Genomic DNA, 24,742 nt, shown 5'->3' with positions numbered 1-24,742 from the left:
TTTCATTTTGTACAGCTCTTTGGAGATCCTTTCCATCTGCTAGATGAGATGCTGCACAATTCATGAATCACTGAAAAAAGCCAATAACATCTTTGAGTTCAATTTTAGACAAGATGGAAGAGTGACTTTTGATTAAAACCTTCCTAGGTGCCAGGAATTGGTCTAAGTATTTGCAAATATCATTTCATTTAACCCTCAAACAAACCTAGGAAGTAGGTACTCCAATTATCCTCTTTTCTCAGATATAGAAACTGAAGTCTAGAGAAAATCTGAAAGGTGCACATGTCCCATGGTTACCAAAGAGAAAAACAGGATTAGAATGTAGCCTCCCTTTCCTCAGAGGTCCATTTATTACCATTTATGCCATCCCACTTCACAGGATATAACAGATGGAGATCTTTCCAGACAATAAACACTAAGCTTCCAATACTTCCTATGTGCCATATATACAAGCAGGAACATTTTCTGAGCAATGGCCACACAGAAAAAGGGAAGTAAAAGGAAACAACACTTTTAAAGAATAGTTACATGCAATGGCCCTGGCTGTCACTGGATCCCACTATGGAATGTCATGCTCTACAGAAGGCCATAGCAAGGGGAGGGGTCAGAGTAAATAATTTAAATTACAGTATATCAGCAATTGCTCCCAAACAGGGAAATAAAGTGTTTGCAGCTAAAGAGTTTCCAAGAGAATTATTTTTTCCTATAGGAATTTCAGAATAAAGTGTCAAAATAATACTGAATCAGGTGATCAGAACAAACCAACCCTAAAATATCACTGTGCAAATCCTGAACAGCAGATTAAGACAAAACCCAAAAGGTTTAAAACCAGCCTTACGGGGGCTGCTGGGCAGCTCGGTTGGTTAAGCGTCTGATTCTTGGTTTCAGCTCAGGTCACGATCTTATGGTTCATGGGTTTGAGCCCCATATCAAGCTCTATGCTGGCAGCATGGAGCCTGCTTTGGAATCTTTCTCTCCCTCTCTCCTGCCCCACCTGTGATCTCTCCCTCTCTCAAAATAAATAAACTTAAAAAAAATACTAAAACCATCATTACAATACATGGATGACAAAACACAAAACAGTTATGATAAGTAGAAAATCAAAATAAACTGCAACCAGTTCACAATGGCTAACAAAATCGGGTGATGGTAACTCAACTCATTAAACACAGCAACAAGGCTTTCCCCCAGTGTACAGTGCATTATAACAGTGGCATGACAGATAGATCTAGGTCTATCTATCTAGCTAGCTAGATCTATAGATAGTTATAGATAGATATCTGCATTATAACCAGTGGCAACAGGTAAAAAGCAAAATGCACTCCCTACTCAAGCTGGGCCAGCGGCAACAGCAAAGCATCTGGGAACTTGCTAGAAATACAGAATGTCTGGCCTTGCCTCTCAGGCTACCAATCAGACACTACATCTTAACAAAATTCCCAGATGAATGGAATGGTGTTAAGGTTCGAGAGGCCTTGGAGGAGGGGCTGAAGGCCAAGGGAAGAGAAGGGTTCCTCCCTCTGAATTTTCCGAGACTGCCTCTGTCTATACCATCACAAGACTCCTGAGAGGCAGTCTCTGAAATGTGAAGCCCAAGCAGCCAGGAAGATCAGCCCCAAGCCTTTCCCTGGTGGCTGAGAGAGTTACTGAGCACATGAACGGATCTGAGGAGAAAAGGCCAGGGAAATCAGCCCAGGCTACTTTGGGAGTAGTTGACAAATGTTAAGAGGAGGAGGTGAGAAGTCATGCCATGTACCGTGAGGGCTATGCACGGCCAGCTGCCCTGACCCAGGCAGGCCCGAGGAGGAAACCTCAAGCTTGAGGCCCTGAAGGTGAGCAGGATTTATGCAAACATTCGCTCTTTTGGTAGATTTAGGTCTAAACTTTCACAAAATATGGAGGTATTTGCTAGGAAAAGGAATGGATGGGGCCCTCAATCAAAGAGGAAAAGCGAAGAGTCAGATATTTAGATCCAGCTAATGCTGTACTAGTGCACAGCTCTGAGGTTACAGATTGGAAACGATATTCCACAGTGAGTTAAGAAGTAGGAGAGGATTTTAACTATGTCCACCCTGACCTGAAGTCTGTACTTTCTAACTAAGTTCTTTCCACATTCTCTCTTAACTCAGTCAAAGGGCCTCAAGGGCACAGCATCCTGTGATAGGAACCCAAACGCCCCCCCTCAGGCAATAAGGACCACCCCCAGCCAGCAAGACCCGGCACAACTGGCCCCATGACAATGACGACCTGACCTTCACTGCCCACCTGCGTGGACCCACTGACCTGTGTCCCACATCTTCCTTATATAAACCTACGAGTGTCTTCAGCACCTTGGAGACGGTCTTTGAGACACAAGTCCACTGTCTTCCTTTTGCGGGCCTCACTGAAATAAATTTCTTTCTGGTTTTACCACCACTGGTCTCTCTGCCTATGGATTTTGTCAACAGTGAGTAGCCGAACCTGGTCTGTTCGAGACCCCTGGAGCCAGGTGCTCATGTACCCTCATACCCCAGGGCTATAATTCTGGTGGGGCAGCCAGGAGCTGTACTTCTGATTTGTCCAGCCCCATCGGGACTCCCAGGGGCAGAGAAGTTGGCCACAGCAGTACACCAGGGCTCACTGGTCCCTTTCCTGAGCTAGTGGATGTGACAGATGTCCCAGGCAGGGATGACAGGAAGTGTCTGCAGCTGCCAAAACTGGTTTCATTTTGAGGACTTCCTTGCTTTCTCTGAACTGGCATCAGTTGCTTTAACCACATTTGGTGAAACAGAGAAACAAACAGGGAGTAGAGGGGCCCCAAGTTTTGACTCCTCGTAAGTCTACCCTCCTGTACTGTTGGGTTCTTCTGAACCATTTGTTTTGGGTTTTCATAACCCATTAGCTCAGGTTGTGGCAGGGGTTACTGTAATCTGTGAAGGTACCACTGGGAAAAGGAATGGATAAGAGGTAAATAGGAAGCGAGGGTACGCATTTGGGGGTGATGTCTGTTGGAGTTTGTGTGTATGTATGCGTACAAGACTGAGAATGCTAATTCTACCCCCTCCCGAAGCTCCCTAGGGAGAATACAAGCTGACTGGTCTCCTTTTAGTTATACACCTATGACTAAGAAGAAAATGAATGGTCATCATAACACTGCCTAGCATGTGTAGATGTTAAGCTCAGAGGAAAGATGGCCACTGAATGGCTCCTGGTTTCCTTCCTCACATTCAGTTGCCTCCAAGGAGGTCTTGGTTTGGCTCTCTTAGCTTGTCTAGGAAGCCATCTGATTCAGTCACTGAATTGCCCCCCCACCCCCACTTTGGGGTAAGAACGATTGCTAACAGAGGTACTCTGGGCTTCATATAGTCATGGTTTTGTTTCTTCTGTGTTCTTTCTGAACATGTGTCTTGGAAGACGGAGAATCTTCCTTCTGTTCCCAAAGGAAGTCCATGGGGACATACCATGAATAAATGGTATGGATGGCCGAAAAGCAACCTAAACATCATGATGGAGGGATCGGACATGGAAGCAAAGGAATGTGAGTCAGTCAGAACCTGAAATTCACCTCCAGCCTTGCTGGTTGCACCTTTACATGTCTGCCTCTATGTCCCCTCCTGTTTTGGCTCATACAGCAGCTCTTAAACCCTACTTGGTGCCTCTGGCGCCCCTGGCTCCTGCTCCTCCGACCCGCACTATCGAGGAGCAGAAAGCACCTCAGGTTGTTGAGCTACCTCCTTATGAGGTTCAAATAGAAGCACTTCCCGAATCAACACGAAGGGAGTCCAGGGGCTCACTTGGACTTAAACTGCCCACTTCAGATTTCCCCACAGGAGCCCCAGGTAAAATTGACAGTGGGGAACAAATGGATTCGCCTTTTAGGGGACAGAGGTACAACATACTTGGTATGAAAGCTAATTCAAGGTTGTCGGTTAAATTAAAACAGACATGTCTTTAACATTATCAGCATTAAATACAAACCTTTTATTCTATCAAGGTTTACTAAAGGTCAAATAAGCTCATGTTATCTCTGTTGCACTTTGTCAGCAAAAAGAGGACTTAAAATGATGGTTAATTTGATATGTCTCATGAAGTTTTCATGGGTAATTGTTAAGAGCAAGTAGGTGAAATTAAAAAAAGGTATACAGCTTTCAGAATCTTTGGTAACCTAAAACCTTTGAAATTTTGCTAGGCTAAATGATATACTGGTTTGAATTCATTGGATGTCTTTTCCAAATAAGATAAAACACTGAAACATTAGTTACTAAACATACATTTATCTGCTTTTGGGTTCTTATTGCAGAGAAACTGATGATGAATTTGGGTCTGCTAGTAAAGAATATTATGCTTAGCCAAAATATTGTATTATGGAAAAACATATGTTTCTAGATATTATGAAATATATTCATAAATTTCCAATCTAAAGAATTCTGATGTAACAGTTCACAATTGCTACTACCTAGCTGTTACTAGAAATTAAGGTTTCCAAGTATTAAGAATTCTGATAATTGAGACTGTTAGAAATAAGGGCAGCAACTCTGTATGCCAGGAAAATATGATGTATTTTTGATAAGGAAGGTATGAGGAATGAGAACTACATCTTTGTTGAGGAAAAAGAAAGTAATTTTGTCCTACAATGGAAGTGGTTACTTAGAGAGAGAAGGCTTAGGACAAAATCTGAATGAAAAAGAAAGCTGTAGAAAGTTTGTGAAGGGGAATCTTTGGAAAAGAATTTTATGCATGGTCAGGACTAAGACTGGAATGAGTTTTAAAAATACACTTGTATAAGAGTGAGATTTAGCTTTTCTGTCGGTTAAAAAGATAAAGTTTCCTTGCATTTGTAAGTCGGCTCTTATAAGAAATTGTAAACAAAGTTGTTGTTTTTTTCCTTTAAGTTTATTTATTTATTCTGAGAGGGAGAGAGAGAGAGAGAAAACACAAGTCAGGGAGGGGCAGAGAGAGGAGGAGAGAGAATTCGAAGCAGGCCCAAACTGTCAGCCAGACATAGGGCTCAAACTCATGAACCATGAGATCATGATCTGAGCCAAAACCAAGAGTCAGATGCTTAACTGACTGAGGCACTCAGGCACTCCCGTTTTTTCTTTATCTGTTCAGAAAACCAAAGTTTCTCTATTTTGTCTTTTTAGGTCTTTGAATACTTAAGAAAGTTAAAACTTCTCAATATTAAAGGAGCTAAGTTTTGCTAACAACTATATAACCTTTTTTTTAAATTTTTTTAAAGGTTTTTTTTTTTTTTTAATGTTTATTTCTAGGAGAGAGAGAGAGAGAGACAGCGTGAGCAGGGGAGGGTCAAAGAGAGAGGGAGTCACAGACTGAAACAGGCTCCAGGCTCTGAGCTGGCAGTCAGCACAGAGCCCGACGCGGGGCTCGAACCCACGAACCGCGAGATCATGACCTAAGCGAAAGTCGGACGCTCAACCGACTAAGCCACCCAGGCGCCCCAACAACTCTATAACCTTTCTGTTGCCATCTTGGTTAAGCAGACAATGTTATATTGTCTTCTTTTTTCATCTTTTTTAATGTTTATTTTTGAGAGAGAGAGAGAGAGTGTGTGAGCGAGCGAGCATGAGCAAGGGAGGGGCAGAGAGAGAGAGGGAGACAGAATCTGAAGCAGGTTCCAGGCTCTGAGCTGTCAGCACACAGCCTGATGCGGGGCTCAAACCCAGGAACTGTGAGATCATGACACGAGCCGAAGTTGGAAGCTTAACGAACTGAGCCACCGAGGTGCCCCTCAATATTGTCTTACAATGATCTGTAATCCTATCTTGGAATATGCTTTAAAACTCTGAGGTTTTTAAGAAACCTCCCAAGATTCAAATTCTAACCAAAGTCTTTATGACTAATTAGGCTTATTTGTTAAGTTACATATATGTTAAGTTAGATGGGAAGCACCATCAAACAAACGAAGATAAACTTTCTTAGGTTATATCGTATGTTCCAGAAGTTATACGAAATCCCTAACTTTCAGTATGTCCCAGTATAAGATCATTATTTGACATTTCTAATTACTGAAATGTTGTCACAGAAATAACTGGATTTCCTTGCCAATTGCATTATAGTGAACTCTGATCAGATCTTTAACCATGTCCATTTTTGAGTCTCTTGGCATTTATTGTCTGAAACCCTTGCAACACACATTTCACCTTCCAGGAGATTCATGGAGAAGACTTTTGTCTTCTAACCTAAACAGGTTTCTGGTATCTTTAACATCCTAAACCTAAACTGGGTAAGAATTTCTGGAACTGACGGAAAAACTGCATTCAAACAGAATAAGAATTAGTAACATGGGACTGAAGGAATTGAGGAAGATGATTATACTTTTATGATTCTTATCTGAAACATTGCTAGTTCTCTAATGTTTGCTCTTCCAGATTTAAGGAAACTTTTTCTCTTAAGATATCTATAACTTACAGAAATATAAAATATTCCTTGTGAACAAACTGGAACATTCATCTTTTGTCCCTACTTGATCCCTCCAGAATTCAAAACCTGTAGGTAAGTGTTCTTTCTTTCATGGCAGTTATAATTATTTGCATAAGTTCAAGAAGAATCTGTTCTCGTTATAATAAGACACCACTGGAAACACTGATTACATTACACCAAGTCTTTGACTGGAATGTCATATTTGACAGAGACATGCATAGACTCGGATATGACCAGACAGCTTTAAGGAACTCAGGTGGGCTTTATGGAGTCAACAGAGCCCCTTGGGAATGTTGGCATGATTCCTTGCTCAGAGAGTTCCCAGCTGCCTTACCAGGTGAGTAAAAAATGTCACTTCCTGGCAGGTGCAGAAACCTCAGGATATTTGGGGGAACTCAAAAAGAATTCACCCAAATCTACAGGTACTGCAGGCAAATCTGGTGACAAGTATTTGGCTTGGCTTCTGGTCTTGAGAGGCTATTAAAAGTTCAGTCTGAAATTCCTTACAAAAGTTCCAGCAAAGTAGATTTATAAGAACTTATAATGGTCAATCACTATTCTTGCTGTACTTAAATAAATACTTAGGTCAACTTTATTAAAACTGGACTTTCTAGGGCACCCGGATGGCTCAGTCAGTTAAGTGTTCAACTTCAGCTCAGGTCATGGTCTCGCTGTCCATGAGTTCGAGCGCTGTGTTGGGCTCTGTGCTGACAACTCAGAGCCTGGAGCCTGGTTCAGATTCTGTTTCTCCCTCTCATGATCTGTCTCTTCCCCGCTCATAATCTGTCTCTGTCTCTCAACAATGAATAAACATTTTTTAAAAATTTTTTAAAAACTGGATTTGTTTTACAAATTACACAAATTTGTTTTACACAAATTAGTCTTCATTTGGTTATCTTTGATGTAGATGAGGTGATTTTACACAGAAATAGTGTTTCAATAACACGCCTTTGTAGATGTTAGATTCTAGTTCTGCTTATCTTTGAATGTTTGTTGTTTGCCTAAGCTAGACAACTCGAGGAAGTGCCACAACTGCTAATGTATAGATAATCTTTGTGCTTTTACTTTATGGGGATAATAAAAAGATCCCCGTAGGTATATGACTATTTAACAGCTGGATAATGAGATGGATTCACCAACAACTGTGTAACTCCACTATCACCCTGACCAGTTCTATGGCTGAGACAGCAAAATAGCTCCTCAAAAGCCAGGGCATACCCTACACTCCCTGTGGTTAGTTAGGGACTTGTAGAAATAAGGCACTCCCTTCCTTATGATGGGATTGGACAGTGCACTTGTAGACACCCATACCTCCTGGAATGTCTACCGCTCACCTGTGATTTCTCATAATTGGGATATTGTTCAAGCTAGACATTGGGCAAAGGAGGCTTCTTGATTAATTTATCCCTTAGCCATATATGTGTGTCACAGAAGCTACTTCTGTTGATGTAGAATTACAAGTCGGGTTTAGCCAGGCATACAGTGGCCATCTTTAATCAAACTCAGCATGTAGTCCCCCTCCTAAATGATAAAACCACAAATTGAAAAAGTAGTCCATCAAAACCAGATGGCCCTTGATATTCTGACTCCAGCCCAAGGAGGAACCTGTGCTCTCGTTAAAACAGAATGTTGTATATATATTCCAAATTACTCAAAGAATGTGTCTGAAGCCATGAAAGATTTAAATAAACACATCATTGCTATAGATGCCCTGGCTCTAGATCCTTTTGGCAGTCGACTAAATTTAATTCTTTCCAAACGGAAATATACCCTGCTATAAGCCCTGCTAGACTTCTTGTGCTTTTTCTTTTTGGTTGTTGTTTGACTTTTTGTATTTGGCAAGCAGGAGCCCGGGCTAGCCACACCAGCATGGAGACACCTTATTGTGTATTTCAGGAGAGACTCAAGAAACAAAATTCTCCCACCCTGTCAAAGCCTTCCATTCCAAAATCCCTAGGTCTTCCCTGGTCAGCAGGAAGTAGCTACAGAAGAAATGACCACTGTCTCTTTTCCCTCCATAGAAATGGAATGGTGCTTTGACAGTGGGGACCTGAAAGAGGATTTTACCTCCATTTTGACCTACCTTTTAAACAAGATAATGATCAACCTGATCTTTACTGCCAACCTGCATGTGCCCACCAACCTGTGTCCCATACTCCTCTTACATAAACTTGGAAGTATTTTCAGCACTTTGAGATAGTCTTTGAGATGTTAGTTCACGGTCTTCCTGGTACTGGCCTCCCTGAAATAAATTCCTTTCTTGGTTCACCTCCACTTGTCTCTCTGCCTCTGGATTTCATCATTGCTGAGTGGCTGAATCTGGTCTGTTTGGGATGCCCGGAGCTGGGTGCTCTTGCGCCCTTGGGCTGCCATTACAGAAGGCTCTGGTCTTGAATTTTTTAGGTAGGAATCAGCTCTACAACTTAGTAGCTGTGTGATCTTGGGCAAAGTAACTTACTTCTCCTCTTTGTGCTTCAGCTTTTTCTTCTGTGGGGACCCTACAAGTATTTACCTCATAGTCATGGTGAAAACTGGATGACATAATACATGCATAGCCCTTAGTAGCTCAATGCCAGGTACTCAATACATAAGTGGTTACTGTTATTATACAAGATAAGACCCACTTGAGAAAAGACAAAATTGAAAACCTCAGTTGGGACTGTTTGAAAGTAGTTAGGAACAGCAGAAAATAATTTAGTAGTAGAAAAATCTAAGTAGTAAAAATGGATATTGGGGTATCATTGAAGTAATGCAATTAATTATTTACTCAAGGCAGGAAAACTCCAAAGAGTGAGGAAATATGAGCAAGGGAAAAGCACACAGCAAAGGAACTGTGAATCTTCACTGGCTCTACCACTTGGAAGTGTCCATATTGAGCATCTCCAGTTTAGGACTGTCTTGAGGGCAATCCTCCTGTTGGGAGATAAATGGGACATTTCCTCTGAGAACCAAGCCTCAGAAACTTAAGGAATTGTAAGCAAGAGACAGAGAAAGAACAGTCACTGCAGCATGAGTGATATCACAGGGCCTCAAAACAAAAAATAAAAAAATAAACAAGGCTATAGGATCCTGCTGGGAATGTAAAAATATAGTGAGGAGAGCAAGCAGTCTGTCAGGAAGTAAGGCATGAGACCCATAGGACAGAGTCCATACTGAATCCAGAATCAGGTGCCAGGAACCCAAAGATCAACGGGCAAAAGGGATTTAGGGCAACTTAACTGCATACAATTAAACTAACCTCTCCACTGAAGATTTCAACCAGATGAATTTTAGTTCAATGACTGTGGACCTAGCATTTATGTAAAGCAGCAGCCAAAATACCTTAGATCATTCTGTGACTTGGAACAGACAGTGGAATGTTGTGATAACATATTTCCGGGAGAATAATTTTAGCAAAAGGTAGTCCAGATGGTGCTGTGGTATTCTGTCCTGATAACCGCTTACCACTTAAAACTTTGAGGAGGAGACATGAAAGTTAGGGTAATATCACTCAATTCTGAGGAGGCTGATTAAGGCACGCCGGGGAGGAGAGGCAAATTGTATCTGTGAGAGTTTACAGCTTTGGAGAGTTCGAGCTCCACTCTGGTGGGGTAAGCATTCTACCAGCTATCTCTTGCACTGATCACGATGAAAACCTCTGGACGGCACACAAAAAGCAAGAACCTGAAGACTCTGAAAAGCAAACAAAAGCAGGCAGAATGTAGAAGGCTATCATATCTGGAGAGGTGACCCAAGGAGATGAAGTTTCCCTTTTTATTTTTCCGTCTGTTCTTGGACTTTGCCCAGAGGATGAAGTCTCCATCTCAGAGCTGTCCAAAGGCCAGTGGACTGAAAAGCTAAGACCCCACAAAAGTTGTGGGCTCACCCCTCCTTTAGCTGTGCATGAGCAAGATGAACTCAAAGCAGCACAACTAAGATTTAAACAATTGCGTAAGTCTCTGGCTAACACAAGTGTCACAAGCAAGGAAAAGACCCAAAGCAGCATAGCAAAGACTTGAAAACTGAACTGAGGCAAACAGACTAAGCCTAACCAGGTTGATAGCCTGCTAAAAAATTTAACATTTTCCAGAGGAATATAATAAGATCCAAAGTCTATACAAAATAAATGTTCAAAATGTCCAGGATACAGAACAAAAGTAATTTGATGCACAAAGATGATGGATTTGCAAAGAAAAAAAAGAAAAGAAAAAAGAAAAAAGGAATCTATACATGCCAACCACAAGATGAGCCTGACACTGGAATTTTCCAGAACAATAAAGATGCTATCTTAAGTAACCTTCATGAGGCTAAAGTAAACACACTTGAAATAAATGTAAAAATAAAGCTCTTACCAGATAAGCAAAAGCTATGAAAAAGAATTGGTAATTTCACAATTGAAAAAAAATGACAATATCTGAAAGAAAATTATTTGGTCAGTGGGCTAAATAACAAAACAGCGATAATAAGGATAGAGTTAGAGATTTTGAAGACCAACCAAAAGAAACTGTCATATCTTAAAAACAGAAACACTAAATAAAATAATAATTGGAGCCTCAGGAACCTGTGAGATAATATTAAAGGGTCCAACACATGTCCTCTCAGAGTCCCAGAAGTAGAGGGGAAAGAGGTTAGGATGAAAAGAAAAAAAATCTTTGAAAAAATAATGGCCAAAATTCTCCAAAATTTGGTCAAAGTCATAATTTATAGATTTGTTTGGTAAACTCAGGTACATTAAACTCAAAATAAAGCACATATACAGATACATCACAATCCAACTGCTAAAAATCAAATTTTAAAAAAATACCTCAAAAGCAACTAGAGAATTACATGAAGAGATAAAGCAAAAAAGTCATCAGATAGATTAAAATCAACTAAGTCAAAAAACTCAAAAGAAGTCAGAAAAGGGGAACAGAGAAATAAACAAAATACAAAGGGACAAGCAGAAAACAAATAGACCTAAAATAAAATTAACAGAGCTGCATTAAACCATATCAATAGTTTATATTAAATACAAATGGTCCAAACATACCAATTAAAGGTATAGATTATGAGACTGGATAACTACAATAACACTCAAGACTATGCTATCTTTAAAAAAAAAACCAACAAATCCACTTTAATAATAAACACGTAGATGGGTTACAATAAAAAGATGGGAAAGATATACTATGCAAGCAATAAGCCAAGGACAACTTGAGTGACTATTATATATTACACAAAGCAGACTTCAGAACAGTGAATGTTACCGGTGATAAAAAAGGAAATTACATAATAAGAAGGTCAAGTTGTTAAGAAAACATAATACTCTAAATGTGTATACACTTAATAAAAGAGCTTCTAAATATCTTAAGTAAAAGCTGATTGATGTGAAGAGAAATAGACAAATCTACAATTAAAGAGAATTTAACACTCCTTTCCCAATAACTAACAGAACAAGTAGACAAAAAATCAGTAAGAATATAAAAGACCTAAATAACATTATCAACCGACTTGACTTAAATAACATGTACTGATCACTCCATCCAACAACACAACAACAGCAGAATACACATTCTTTTTAAGTGCACACAGAACACCCGATGACATGGACCATATTCTGGCACTCCCTACTCTCCCCCAAAATATGATAAACTTAAAAACTGAAATCACAGAAAGCATATTGACCATAATGAAATTAAATAAGAAATCAGTAACAGAAAAATTATAATCCCAAACTATTTGGAAATTAACATACTCTAAACTCATGGATCAAAGAAATAACAAAGAAAATCAGAAAATACTCTGATCTGATTGATACATTATCAAAACAGAGCAGATCAAAATTTGTAGGATGAAGTGCTTAGAAGGAAATTATAAATGTATGCCTAACAATACTTAAATTTTTAAAAAAGTGTTTCTAGTCAACAGTCTAAGATTCAACTTTATGAAACTAGAAAAAGAGAAAACAAAATGGATCCAAAGTAAGCAGAGGAAAGAAAAAAGAACATAAGTCAATAAAACTGAGAAAATAGAAAAAAATTTAAATGCACAAGTGGTTTTATAAAATATCAATAAATTATAAAAAGAACTAAGGCAGCTAGACTGTATGAAGACCAGAAATAATCCTCACCCTTCTGTTTTCCACACCTTTGTGTCCTTCCCTCTCGTGGATTGTGGGCAAAGCCTGTTATTTGTTTCTAACGGATAGAGTATGGAATATGGCTTTAGTCCCTTCTCAGTTTATACAATGTGATGTTGCCATTGTTGCCACCAAGTTGCAGAGGCTTACATAGCAAGGAATTGAGAGTGTATTATGAACTCTGCCAACAACCACAGGGTTTCAGAAGCAGATCCTTTATCAGACTAGCATTCAAATGAGAAGACTACCTCAGGCCAAGGCTTGAGCACAGCCTTATGGTACTTACGAGAGATCTGAAGCAGAGGACCCAGCTAAGCCATGCCTAAACTCTCCAAATTTTGACCCACAAAAACTTTCAGATAATAAGTGTATGCTAATTTTAAAGTCACTAAATTTGTAGTAACCTGTTATGCAGCAATAGATACTTGATGTAAGAGTGAAGACACAAATTACCAAAAATAAGAATGAAAGTGGAGACATTACTTCAGACCTTACAGAGAGTTAAAGGATATTAAGGGAATATTATGAACAACTTTACGCTTATATATATAACTGGCAATTTAGGTGAAATGGACAAATTGCTTCAAAGACACAAACTATCAGAACTCACTCAGAAAGATACCTTGAACAGTCGTGTGTGTGTGTGTGTGTGTGTGTAAATGTACAAAGATGTACTCTTCACATACTCTCTTCCCCTCCCTCCTTCCTCCTCCTCTTCCCCACTTTTTAAAAGAAATTAAATTTAAAGTTAAAAACTTCCCCAAAAGGCTCCAGGCTAAGGCATGGTTTTGTTGTATAATTCTATCAAACATTTTAAAGGAAAATAACAGTAATTTTATATAAGCTCTTTCAGAAAAGTTAAGAGGAGAAAACACTCCCCAACACATTTTATAAGTGTGATATTACCTTAATACAAAAAGCAGATGAAAACAAATTTAAGAAAACTAATAAAGACCAGCAAATTGAACCTAGTACTGTGCAAAAGGCTAATACATCACACAAAGGTCATTCAACACACAAAAACTCATCAATGCAGTTCACCATTTCAACAGATGAAAAAAGAAAAATCATAAAATCACCTCAATAGATGCAGAAAAAAATCCATTTGACAAAATTCAATATCAATTCATGATAAATACTCCCAGCAAACTAACAATAAAAGGGAATTTTCTTAACTTGGTAAAGGGCATCTATAAAAAAAACCTACAGCTAATGTCATACTTGATGGTGAAAGACTGAGTACTTTCTCCCTAAGACTGACAACAAAGTAAAGATGGTCTCACTACTCCCATTCATATCATACTGGAGAGCCTACAGTAAGGACAGAATAAAATAAGAATAAAGACTAAAATGCCTACAAAAAAAGAAATAAAATTGTCTCTGGTCACAGATAACAAGATTATCTACATAAAAAACAATGCATCCATAAAAAAAGTTACTAGAAATTTCCTTTAAGAACTGTAGAGAGGATTGTGTTGTCTGTATATAGTACCATTTAACAGAAGTGCATGGCTACTTCTAACATGCATGAGGCCAGCATTCCCCTAACCTCTTTTCCTTTAGAAGATTCTAGGGAGTGAGTATTTCTTTTCCATAACCATCAACCATCTTTAGTTGCTTGTGACTATGATTTACTTTTATTCTTCCCTGCATTACTATTCAGACCCATAGTTTATCTTCATCTATCTTCCTCATCCTCACCCCCGAGGTTAGCACCTATAGGAAAGAAAAAGAGAGCAAAGTTTATTCTGCTTTCCTCTTTCAATTCGATCCCTTGGGAAAACCAAAAGTAGCACAGATGTAACAGTAGCTCCTTGGCTACAGAGAGTTGTCAGACTTAAAGAGAAACAGGAAACCATGCTATCTTTGCCTTTTTATCACAAGGTGTCTCTCTTGTCGGCTAAGAAGCAGACCTTGGCTGAAGAGAAGATGCAATGGGGATGGAAGAGATGCTGCTAAGATGGATGCTGGGAGGGACACAGGGGCAGAGGAGGAGCAGGAAGTCCAAGTAATCCCCATGAGGCACAAAAGGATTTAGAACTGGGGAACACTTATATTCTCCTTAGCCCAACTCTACAGGGACTGGAAGCTGGGGTACTACAGGCTCTACAGTAAACATAAAAACAGATGGAGAATGTTCCTCCAGGTGGGCTTTAGGGGGTGCTTTCATATCCAGAGATTAGAAGAAGGGAACACTATTAATAAGGGAAACTCTGAAGTATGTAAGTATGTATTTCTGAATAATGCAAATGATGTGACTATCTCTTCCAGTGCCATCAGGTGTGAGAAACTGCATCATTTCCCACTCGTCACCACCATCAAGAGTATGTGCTGTGACCTTTCAGAGGACTCTGTGTCAATACAAGGGGTGATTCTCTAGCTTTTCCATTTATTTTCATCCCCATCATGGTCTCCTCAGTTTATGAAGGAATAATTAAGAAAAGATAGCAGGCTCCTTTATTCTTATCCCCCCCCCCCCCAAGTCATTGGTGTTGATCCTTGGAGCTTAATTACCTGTCACCAAATTTTTAAAGAATTGGCAACAAGGATCAGGTGGGTGGAGTAACACGGAGGTCAGGATTGTGCACACGGCTATGAAGGGTGGACAAGACAGTTGCTAAAACGTGACTATGAGTCAAACCAGCCGATGTTTACAGAAATCATCACATTTATTAATTACTTTAAGCAGTTTCATTAACTGACTCTCCAGCTTTAAATATTCTAGCGCTCTGCTGAAACAGTTTATTTCATAAGAGTGTCACCATGGCTGCTGCCTCACAATGATTTAAAAGACACTTGTGTTACATTAACAAATATTAGTCTCTATTATTTAGTTACCCTGATTTACCTTAATATATTGCGATGTGTTTGCTGTCCCCCTTACAAAGGTCCCACTAAAATGCCAGTACTGTTCTTCATTGACATCTTAAGTCTCATGGATGTCGTGAGTACAAAAGACTGAAAATGTCATTTTCGAGGCCGAACAAAATGTGTTCAGAATGAGATTTTTTTTTTTTTTTGGACTTGAAATCTTCAGCAGAATGCCCTCTGAGGTTAAATTCTTACTACCGCACTTATTTCATCAGTATTATTACAAAGGACACACTTACCAACCAAGACAACAAGTCTGTATTTTTCATTAGTTTGCCGCCGATAGGGTGTCACTTCTTCATATGTGGGCACGTCAGCTGTATCGTACTGGTCACTCTTCTTGCATTCATACATGGACTTATTTGTTTTCTTATCTTTTCTACTAAGACGGAAACTTCTCCTAAAACCGGCTGCAAAAATATATATATATAATACATATATTTTAGTAATAACTAAAGAAAGGAACCACAAAAAAACCCAAATATTTAAAAACCCTCAAATCTGGACTGGATTTTATAAACCATAAGACTGTTACAAGTACGTTTTGTAACAGAAAAAAGAAAACATAGATACTACACAATTTCATTAAAGCAATTTATAGAATTATCTAACATTTATCTTTGTAGTTTTACAAATTTTATTTGGTTCCAAACCATAAAGTGTTCTTTTCAGAAATCACTGAGTAAAATACGTAGTAAAGCAAAATAAGTTGGAAATCATAATTTATCATGGATTAACTGAGGAACACAGTTGATAAGAAAAAAGCTTTTTAAAAGCCCTGTAAAACCATTTCAAATATAAATGATGAATTCGCTCAGTCATAAAGACTAAAATATTTTATTTTGTATTTGTATGCATAACCTAACAACATACCTGTGGCACAGACAAGCATCTCTTGTTAAATAAAAAGAAAACTAAACTAGGGATAGCTCAGTGTCAAACACGCCTATACATGGATCAGGCGGACAGAACCAGAGCAAGTTCTTTAACTTTTATGAGACTCCTGTGGAGGGAGAGTGAATGACCAAGTCCAGGTCCCTATGGAAAGTCTATGGTTTTATAATTTGAAGCCTACTGAAATTTGGAAATAAGATTCACAGTCTCGACTGTGCACTCCCATCAATAGATCATATGATCTTTTACTAAAATAATTTTACAAGTACTTCAATAAATGTGATGTCTGCTTAAAGAGTCCTCTCCAGCTCACTGCTACCATTTTTAACACTAAGAGCTCCGAAAGCTGAGGCAAAAGTTCTCGGTCAACTCCCATTTCATTCTGCTTGCCCTTCATGTTGTTGCATCACTTAGGTTTTAATTCCTTTCTAGAATAGTGACGTTTATTGTACACAGTATGAATTTGGCAGGAAGTGCAATCAGTTCTCAACTTAACCAACCCTCAAAATCCAGACCTTAAGGAAGAGAAAACTGTTTTGTTTATTGAAATGTGATATCAGCCCCATAGTATGAAGCAAAATGCAAGTACATTTTTGTACAGAAATACATTCTCATGTAAAAGAGTATTTTTTTTCTCTTGGAAAAAATATTGATCAAATTTGATTAGTAAAAAATTTTTTAAATACAGGTATTTTATAATAAAATGCAAGAATGTTAAAACTGATTTGTATGGATTTTAGGAACCATAATGAAAAAGAACATTACCACTGAATTTAAGAAATTAATAGGATTCAAAATAAAGGCCAGTATTAAAAACAATTATCAATAACCATTGAGTTATACCACTCACCTTATGGATTCACAGTTTAACAAAAAACCAGCCAAGATATTAAGAATCAGGTGATAAAACTTCATCTGATGGTATATCTCTGTGGCCTACCACAAGTCATTCTGATTTCGAGATACTTGGATTATTTGAGGGAAAAGAGTTACAAAGGATTTGAGACAAGAGTTAATCATTCCAAAGCTCTCCTATCCAAGGCAGAAGGCAAAGAGAAAAAAGCAAATAGGACAAGGGATAAAACATTGGTATTTCTCAAAGAAGGATGAGATTCCAGGGAAGCACATGGGAAAATGGCCAACTGGGCCTCGAGATGAAGAAAAAGTGTCAATGCTAAAAGCACACAGACAGGCAGAATTTAAAATTCTATATAAAGGATCACAGGAAAGTTCTTTATTACTGTGTCTCATTTTTCAGGATACTGGGGAAAGACTTGTGAGAACCAGGTAAAGGGTTTCTTCCCTTACATCGGAGTCCTCGCGATGCCACAGCAGAAGTCGGGGGAGGGGTCCTTACAACCCCTCCCAGGGCTTCAGTGCAATGCTTCTCAGACCACTGTGTCTTACCAATTTGCAGAAATTAGTTATCCATCCCGACCCCACCCCAACGCTGTCCTGTGACTGCGGGCCCGCTCTGGAATCCAGTAGAAGATGGCTCCTGGTTCAGCACAAAAATTACACATCAGCTATTCTACCTCTTTGATGCTGATATTTCAGAGTGTTGTAATTTTAGGTTCCCACGGATCTCATCTCATGGAAGGCAATTAGAGGATAAGCAGGTAGAATGGGAAACTTCTTCATGGCTATTCCTTGCATGCAGGGAGGGTTTTCCTCAAGTCACTAACAAACCTATGGCCCAGGAATGACTCTAACTAGGACATAAATGGTTCATCCAAAGCAAATGAAGTCCAAGAGTGAAAACCTGAAAAAATTTTGGAGCCATGAATTCTAGCTGAGTCTTGCATTTCAGTGAAGGTGTTTACCCAGTTTTTACAATTAACTGAAACTTTTACTTTCATTATAAACAATAAAGAGATAGTGGGGACAAGAGAGAAGGTAATCGGATTTCTGGCTGAGGTTCTCTGGACATCAGAGATGGGGGCCATGGTCCATAGGGTGGTTTGGGCATATTAGTTATACGATGCTTGATAAAATTTTTCTAAATTCAATTAATTTAAAACGGCAATAGCAAAACCTTACTTCATTCCTGTTTCATTTTCTTAATATAAATTTCAACAAAGAAAGCAGGACACATTTGGCATCGTCACAAGAGAAAATTCTAAGAGGCAGACGTAACGATCAAATACCACATACAAAGACACAGTGCTGCAAGGAACTAGGGAGACTGTCCGGCCCGGGACGTCCTTGCTCCCTGGCCACACAGATGTCACAGGCGTCACTGCACTTGCCGGTGGCACCATGACACGGTCCTGACCTCCCATCAGTTTTCCAGGTGGCAACTACCGAGTGACTGGAATTCCCACAGGTTGTGAAGCATAAGTATCTTGACCCAAAACGCTCACAAAATAAAAATGGCAGTCAGGTCACCACACCAATTCTATTAGAGCAGCAGCAGCAGCGGTGCTGAATGCGTGTTAGAAACTGAGAACCACAGGTGGCAACGTCTGGGTCAGCACATAGGTTCTAATACGTACAGCTGTGTGATTTGCCAACTTTTTAGAAAACTTACCTGAAGGCTCATTCCTCAACTTTAAAATGAGGATAACAGTATCCACCTTACAGGGTTGTTCAGGATTAAACAAGCAATTCATATAAAGCACTTGGCCCAGGGGCGCCTAAGTGGCTCAGTTGGTTGGGCATCCAACTTCGGCTCAGGTCATGATCTGGTTCATGAGTTTGAGCCCCACATCAGGGTCTCTGCTGTCAGCGTGGAGCCCACTTTCAATCCTCTGACCCCTGTCCCTCAGCCCCTCCCCTACCTGCTTGCTCTTTCTCAAAACTAAACAAACATTTAAAAAATAAGTAAGTAAAGTATTTGGCCCAGTACCAAGCCAAGTATATGTAAATGGTAGGTATATGGTAAATACCTACATATACTGGCTATGGATTAGTACTTGATTATATCTCCAACTAACTGAAAGTACCTAGAAGGCAGAAACATATACCTTCCCACAGCACATGGACTACTAGCAAGAAAGGAAAAAATAAGGGGCTTATTAATATGTTTTTAATTGTTATAAGAGAATATTTAAATATAGTTATTAAAATTAAAGCCAGAATTAAATATGTTAAATATTAGAAGTACCCTATTAGAATAGTAGAGCATTTTGAAGAAACACAGCAGAAAAATTTTAGTATGCACTATCCTTTCACTTTCTCCCACCCCCAGATAATCTTTCTAGGGATATATGTAATTTCTGGTATAATATTTAAATTTAAAGAGCAACCTTCTCTTCTGTCTTATTATGATCATGTACTCTCCTGAGCCACATATACCTATTCATGTTCCATATTTATATCACACAGTATATATACACATATATATTGTATATATCCACACATATAAATACACAGAATGTTACAAAAATTCCCAACCTAGAGCAACCAATAAATAGCTGGAACAGAGGATACGAGAAAGGGTACAAAATTCAGAGTACCTGCTTGTGATGGTTTCTCAGACCAAAAGAACAAAACAGACTATTTTCCTAGAATCTATCTTCCGCGAGTAGTCAGGGGCCATAGGTCATTCAGCGTGCCGTTCAAGGCAGTGTGGAGACTGAAATTTTCAAACCTGGGCAACACAGTGGCTGATGTGTCAGCACACCTGGGCTAAGTCTAAGCTTACAGGAGAGTGAACTGTCAGGAAGAGACAATTTCTTACCTTCAGATTTGTGTGGTTCTCTTATTCAAAGGAAGGTTTAAAAATGTAGACTTACACTGAAAGTAAGCAAAGCGTTCTTCCAGGTAAATGTGAATAAATAACCTAGAACCTATTTAGTTCCAGTTCACTTTCAAAGCACAAATCTTAGCAAGAGCTGGCTTTAAAGGAGGAAGAGAAAAGGAACAGTAACAAGGAATCTGGAGTAAGGGAACAGTTTTACACAAAATATATTTTTCCTTATATTTCACATTTTTGTAATTTATAATTGGCTCAACATTTTTATGGACAGGCTTTTTCCAGGGAGCTTACCCACAGCTGTTAGAGATTTGTGTGTTTTAAAGGAACGACACGTTTACTTTACTACAATAGGAAAGTGACTTTATGAGAAGACTGCGGCTGCAGGTCAGCCTGGGAATCACAAGGAGACACTTCTTATCTAACATTTTCCAGTAGAAATAATTGATGGCGACTTGTTAGCTGGTCATATAATTGCAAAGCTTTGTTTAAAGTATTTTTTTTACTATAAAAGGAAACACTTAAATTGCTTGTTTTTTCCTCCTTACTTCAAGAAGATCTCAATAAACATCCCTGAACATTCCCTTTATTCCATCTCGCGAATTATTCCATTAGGATAAATTGCCAGAAGCTAGATCTTGTCCAAATGCTTCTCAGATCAGTGAATGACAATGTACGTTTCCACCAGCAACAAATACAATGATCCATACTACCAGTCTCTCATGAAGAGACTTCTAATTCGCTTTGAAATCTTCAGGGATTTGACGAGTGAAAAACAGTGTAATCATTTCATCTTGGCTGATACTGGAGTTGACCTTTCTTTCATGTGTATCACCCATCTGCACATCTTATTTCTTCTGTAAATTGTTAATACATTTTGATTACATTTTTATTGGGGTCTTTATAAATACATACATGTACATGTATCTTTTAAGGTCACAGCCCTTGGCCCTAATTTGATGCAAACACTTTTTAAGATTTTCAACTTTCCATTTTGAAGAAATTTTAAATGTTGATATATTTGAGTCTGTGCGTTTCTTTTTGTGACTTCTCCCACTGTTTTTATGACTTTCCTATTCCTTGGGTCTGATAAATATTCACCTATATTTTAAGTTTAAAAAATGGGTTGCATGGCTTTACATTTAATTTTTTTTTTTTTATCCCATCTGGAATTACTCAGCTGTAATCATGAGATCAAGCTTGTGAGGTGAGGCTGTAACTTTATATTTTTCTAAGTAATTAACCAATGGTCCCCAAAATACTTACTGAACAATCCTTTCACTACTTTATGTTGATACATACTCTGTATTGAAGTACCAGATGGCTTATTATGTCATGATCAAAAAAAAGAAAAAAGTGATTCTTGGTCTAAGTTTAGAGAATTCTCTTATTGATAATATCAATACCAAAACAACAGAAGTCATGACGGTGGTAGTTGATATGTATTGAGAACTTACTACAAGGGGCCTTTATGTGGATTAATCCATTTAATTCTCACAGCAACCCAATGAGGTAGGCACAGTACTCCATGGATTTAAGTGGCTCTTCTATTAACGTATTAAGTCTCAGAAAGACAAACACCATATGATTTCACTCATATGTGGAATTTAAAGAAACAAAACAGATGACCATGGGGGGGGGGGGAAGGGAAGAGAGAGCAAACCATAAAACAGTCTCTTAACTATAGAGAACAAACGGAGGGGTGCTGAAGGAGAGGTGGTGGGGGATGGGTAAATGGGTAATGAGTATTAAGGAGGGCACCTGTGGTGATGAGCACCAGGTGTTGTTTGTAAGTAACAGATAAATCACTAAATCCTACAAGTAAAACTAATATTACCCTGTATGTTAACCAACTGGAATTTAAGTAAAAAATTTGAAAGAAAAGAAGATTACCAAGACTTTGGTTTAAATATTAAATGATGAGAGAAGCAAGTTTGAAAAGTTACTCCAAATACATAGATGTGCAGTAGAAAAAATGATGAGCCTCCTGTTACTTTATAAAATAAGTACACAGGAAAAGATAAAGGAACAGCAGTTTATTTTAGGGTTTAAAAATCATAAGCTCTTTTCGGTTAGAGACATTTTTTCCAAATATAATTAAATACATTTTGGATACATCTCTGTGCTCAAGATGATGTATAAAATATGAAAATATATACAACAGTGTCACAGCTCCCAGTCTACCAAGGGACACAGGAATATTCCCAAATACTTGGAATTTCAGGGGTTTTGCAACACAGTCGCCCAACTAGAAACTAAGATTTTGAGCAAGTTCTCCCATTCAGCACTGACATTTCTTTTAACTAAAAAAAAAAAAAAAAAAAAAAAAATTTAAACCCAAGCAGTGTGACTTGGTCATTGACAAAGCCACCACTACATTTTATTTATATAACACCATTTATCCAAAGACTATAAAATTTAACGCTTGCATATGTAAATTAAGGATCATGTTATTAAAATAAGCTTCATGTTATAGGTAAGTATTGTACCTATCAATCCTATAATTTCAAATGTTAGTGGTATTTCTAACAGTAAAAAAAGTAAAAAAAAACTTGAAGTATCCAACGTATACTTAAGTATGGGAATGGTTAATTAAATTATGCAACATTTTTTCAAAGAAATGAGGTTGAAGTCATTAAAATTATCATCTAAAACATCAGCGCACCATAAAATACATATGATATAATAACAAATGGAAAAAAAACTGAGCAGAACACAATAGTCATATTATGAGAGTTTTACCTTTTTACTAATATAAAAGTTGGTATTGATAAAAAAAAAAGTGTTAGAAAATGCATAAAAACAGACAATGGTTGTGTTAGGGTGAAAGGGCTGTAGGCAATTTTTATTATTCTGTTTTTCAAATTTTCCATCATGTTACACAATTTTAAAGTTTGAGGGGAAAAAAGCCCACAAACACAGAGTTCATAATATATGAACAACCAAACAAATGAAATCCACTACTGACAGATGTGTGTCATACCAATATAAAATACAGAATACATCTCGCCTGTGTCTCAGAAGCAGGGTCTAGGCTTCTAAATTTTGACATGACTGTGATATTAGACTGCATTTTTATATTCACACTAGTTAGAAACAGCCAATAAATTATTTAAAATGCAACAGAAGTAAAAATAATGGAAAATGACTTTTTAAAAATAATAAAGCATGAGAACTAAAGATCAAAGGTCAAGGAAGACAGAACCAAATGTCAAGACAGATAGAAAAAGGAGTCTGGTTTTTGAAAACTTATGACCAAACTAATACAACTGATGTGAAATCTTTTTGAAAAATCATAAATTGTTATCACATTCTTTGCTCCCATAAATAAGCAACTTTGGTGTAATTTACAATGTAAATATTTGATTTTAATAATCTTTTTCATAAAATTTTAAGGCACGTACGATGGCATTCATGAACATCTATTAACACAAAAGGCCCTCTGATAGAGTCAAGGTGACTCACCATCAATTCTAGCAGCCCCAGAAATCACACATGTGAATAAGTCAAGTGAGATCTGCCTTTCTGTTAATTCAAAGAAAATAAATACTATTATGTTACCACCTATAATTTTCAAGTGGGACAGTCCTAATCTTTGGTTATATTTTTTTATGTACCCAATTTGGTCTCATAACATCAAATATTAATATATTCTCAATGTTTTTAATAATAAATGAGCTTTTGCTTTGTTTCAATTTTATAGATGTTTGTAGAATGGGAAAAGAAGAATCTCAGTGCAATTGTTTGAATTATAAAATAGAAATACTGATCATAGGAACCTCAAAAGTTAAGAGATTTATGGAAGGTCCCACTCTAAAGTTGCTAATTTTTAAAGGAATACAATTACCTGATATCAACACAAGCAAGAAAACTGCTTACTTTCTTACAAGGAGATAAAAATAAACATTTTAATTCTTTTTCTCTCCTTGAATACATGAAAATGTGGGTTCTTTTTTTTTTTTTTAACTTGGGAGAACTACAAAACATTGTATGAAAATCATTTTTGCATCTTAAAACACTGGATTAATTTGACAAAACTAATATTTAATAGCTCAATAGGTACCTTAGTTACAAGGAAGAAAGTATTTTAGTACAAATGAACTTTTTAAGAAGATTAAAAAACCTTATATAGACATTAATAAAAACTGTGCAGCTGGAAATTATTACACAATGTTAGGCTCCTGCCAACAAAACATTGAAAATTTCCATTAAAATAAACATTTTTAATATAATGCCAATGTTGCTATAATGACAGAAATCATAACTGACATGTAAAAACTATGTAGACATGATCCTGAGATGAAACTATTACTGAAATAATACTTCCATAGTACACCAATCATAAAATTGTCCCAAAGACACTGAGGATAATTAAGAACAAACAAATAAACAGATAAAAAACCTTGAGAGGAGGTTTAAAGTGAAAAGAAATGCCAATACGAAACTATAAAAGTTAACTAAGATCTGAAGAAGCTGGTTAATCAGTTTCTTATACTCATAAAACAATGTCAGGAGAAAAAAAAATTATCAAAGACACATGAACATGACCGTGGATTGTATTAACCAACTTTTCATATGCTAATTTTGTATAGAAAGTGGAACAAGGCCTTTGAACAAATACAAAATTCACCTCTGGAATGTTACATGTTTAAAGTTGCTCTCAATAAAACTTAAAGAAATGTTCAAATGCCGTAAATACCCTTGAATCATTCAGCTCACCTCAAGCTAAAAATAAAAAATAGAAACTCAAAGTACCTAGTGAA

The 24,742-nt window shown here is 37.7% G+C and overlaps 1 protein-coding gene and 1 long non-coding RNA gene across 2 annotated transcripts in view; one reads left to right on the top strand and one right to left on the bottom strand.

Annotated features, from left to right (window-relative positions):
* The window catches only part of LOC144238015 (uncharacterized), a 114,211-nt gene extending 105,558 nt beyond the window's left edge, over window positions 1-8,653 (top strand). Inside the window, exons 4-5 of the long non-coding RNA XR_013336975.1 lie at window positions 3,394-3,517; window positions 8,442-8,653. This is a non-coding gene — a long non-coding RNA (uncharacterized LOC144238015). The remainder of the gene's footprint in view (window positions 1-3,393; window positions 3,518-8,441) is intronic.
* The window catches only part of MPP7 (MAGUK p55 scaffold protein 7), a 204,076-nt gene that overhangs the window by 36,204 nt on the left and 143,130 nt on the right, over window positions 1-24,742 (bottom strand). The window contains exon 11 of the mRNA XM_077771770.1: window positions 15,628-15,798. Within this exon, the coding sequence (XP_077627896.1) occupies window positions 15,628-15,798 (171 nt within the window). The remainder of the gene's footprint in view (window positions 1-15,627; window positions 15,799-24,742) is intronic.

This window comes from Crocuta crocuta, unplaced genomic scaffold, assembly GCF_008692635.1.
Source record: "Crocuta crocuta isolate KB4526 unplaced genomic scaffold, BGI_CrCroc_1.0 scaffold457, whole genome shotgun sequence".
Taxonomy (NCBI): Eukaryota; Metazoa; Chordata; class Mammalia; order Carnivora; family Hyaenidae; genus Crocuta; species Crocuta crocuta.
Note: the sequence above shows the minus strand (reverse complement) of the source record. Positions and strands in the feature narration are given on the sequence as shown.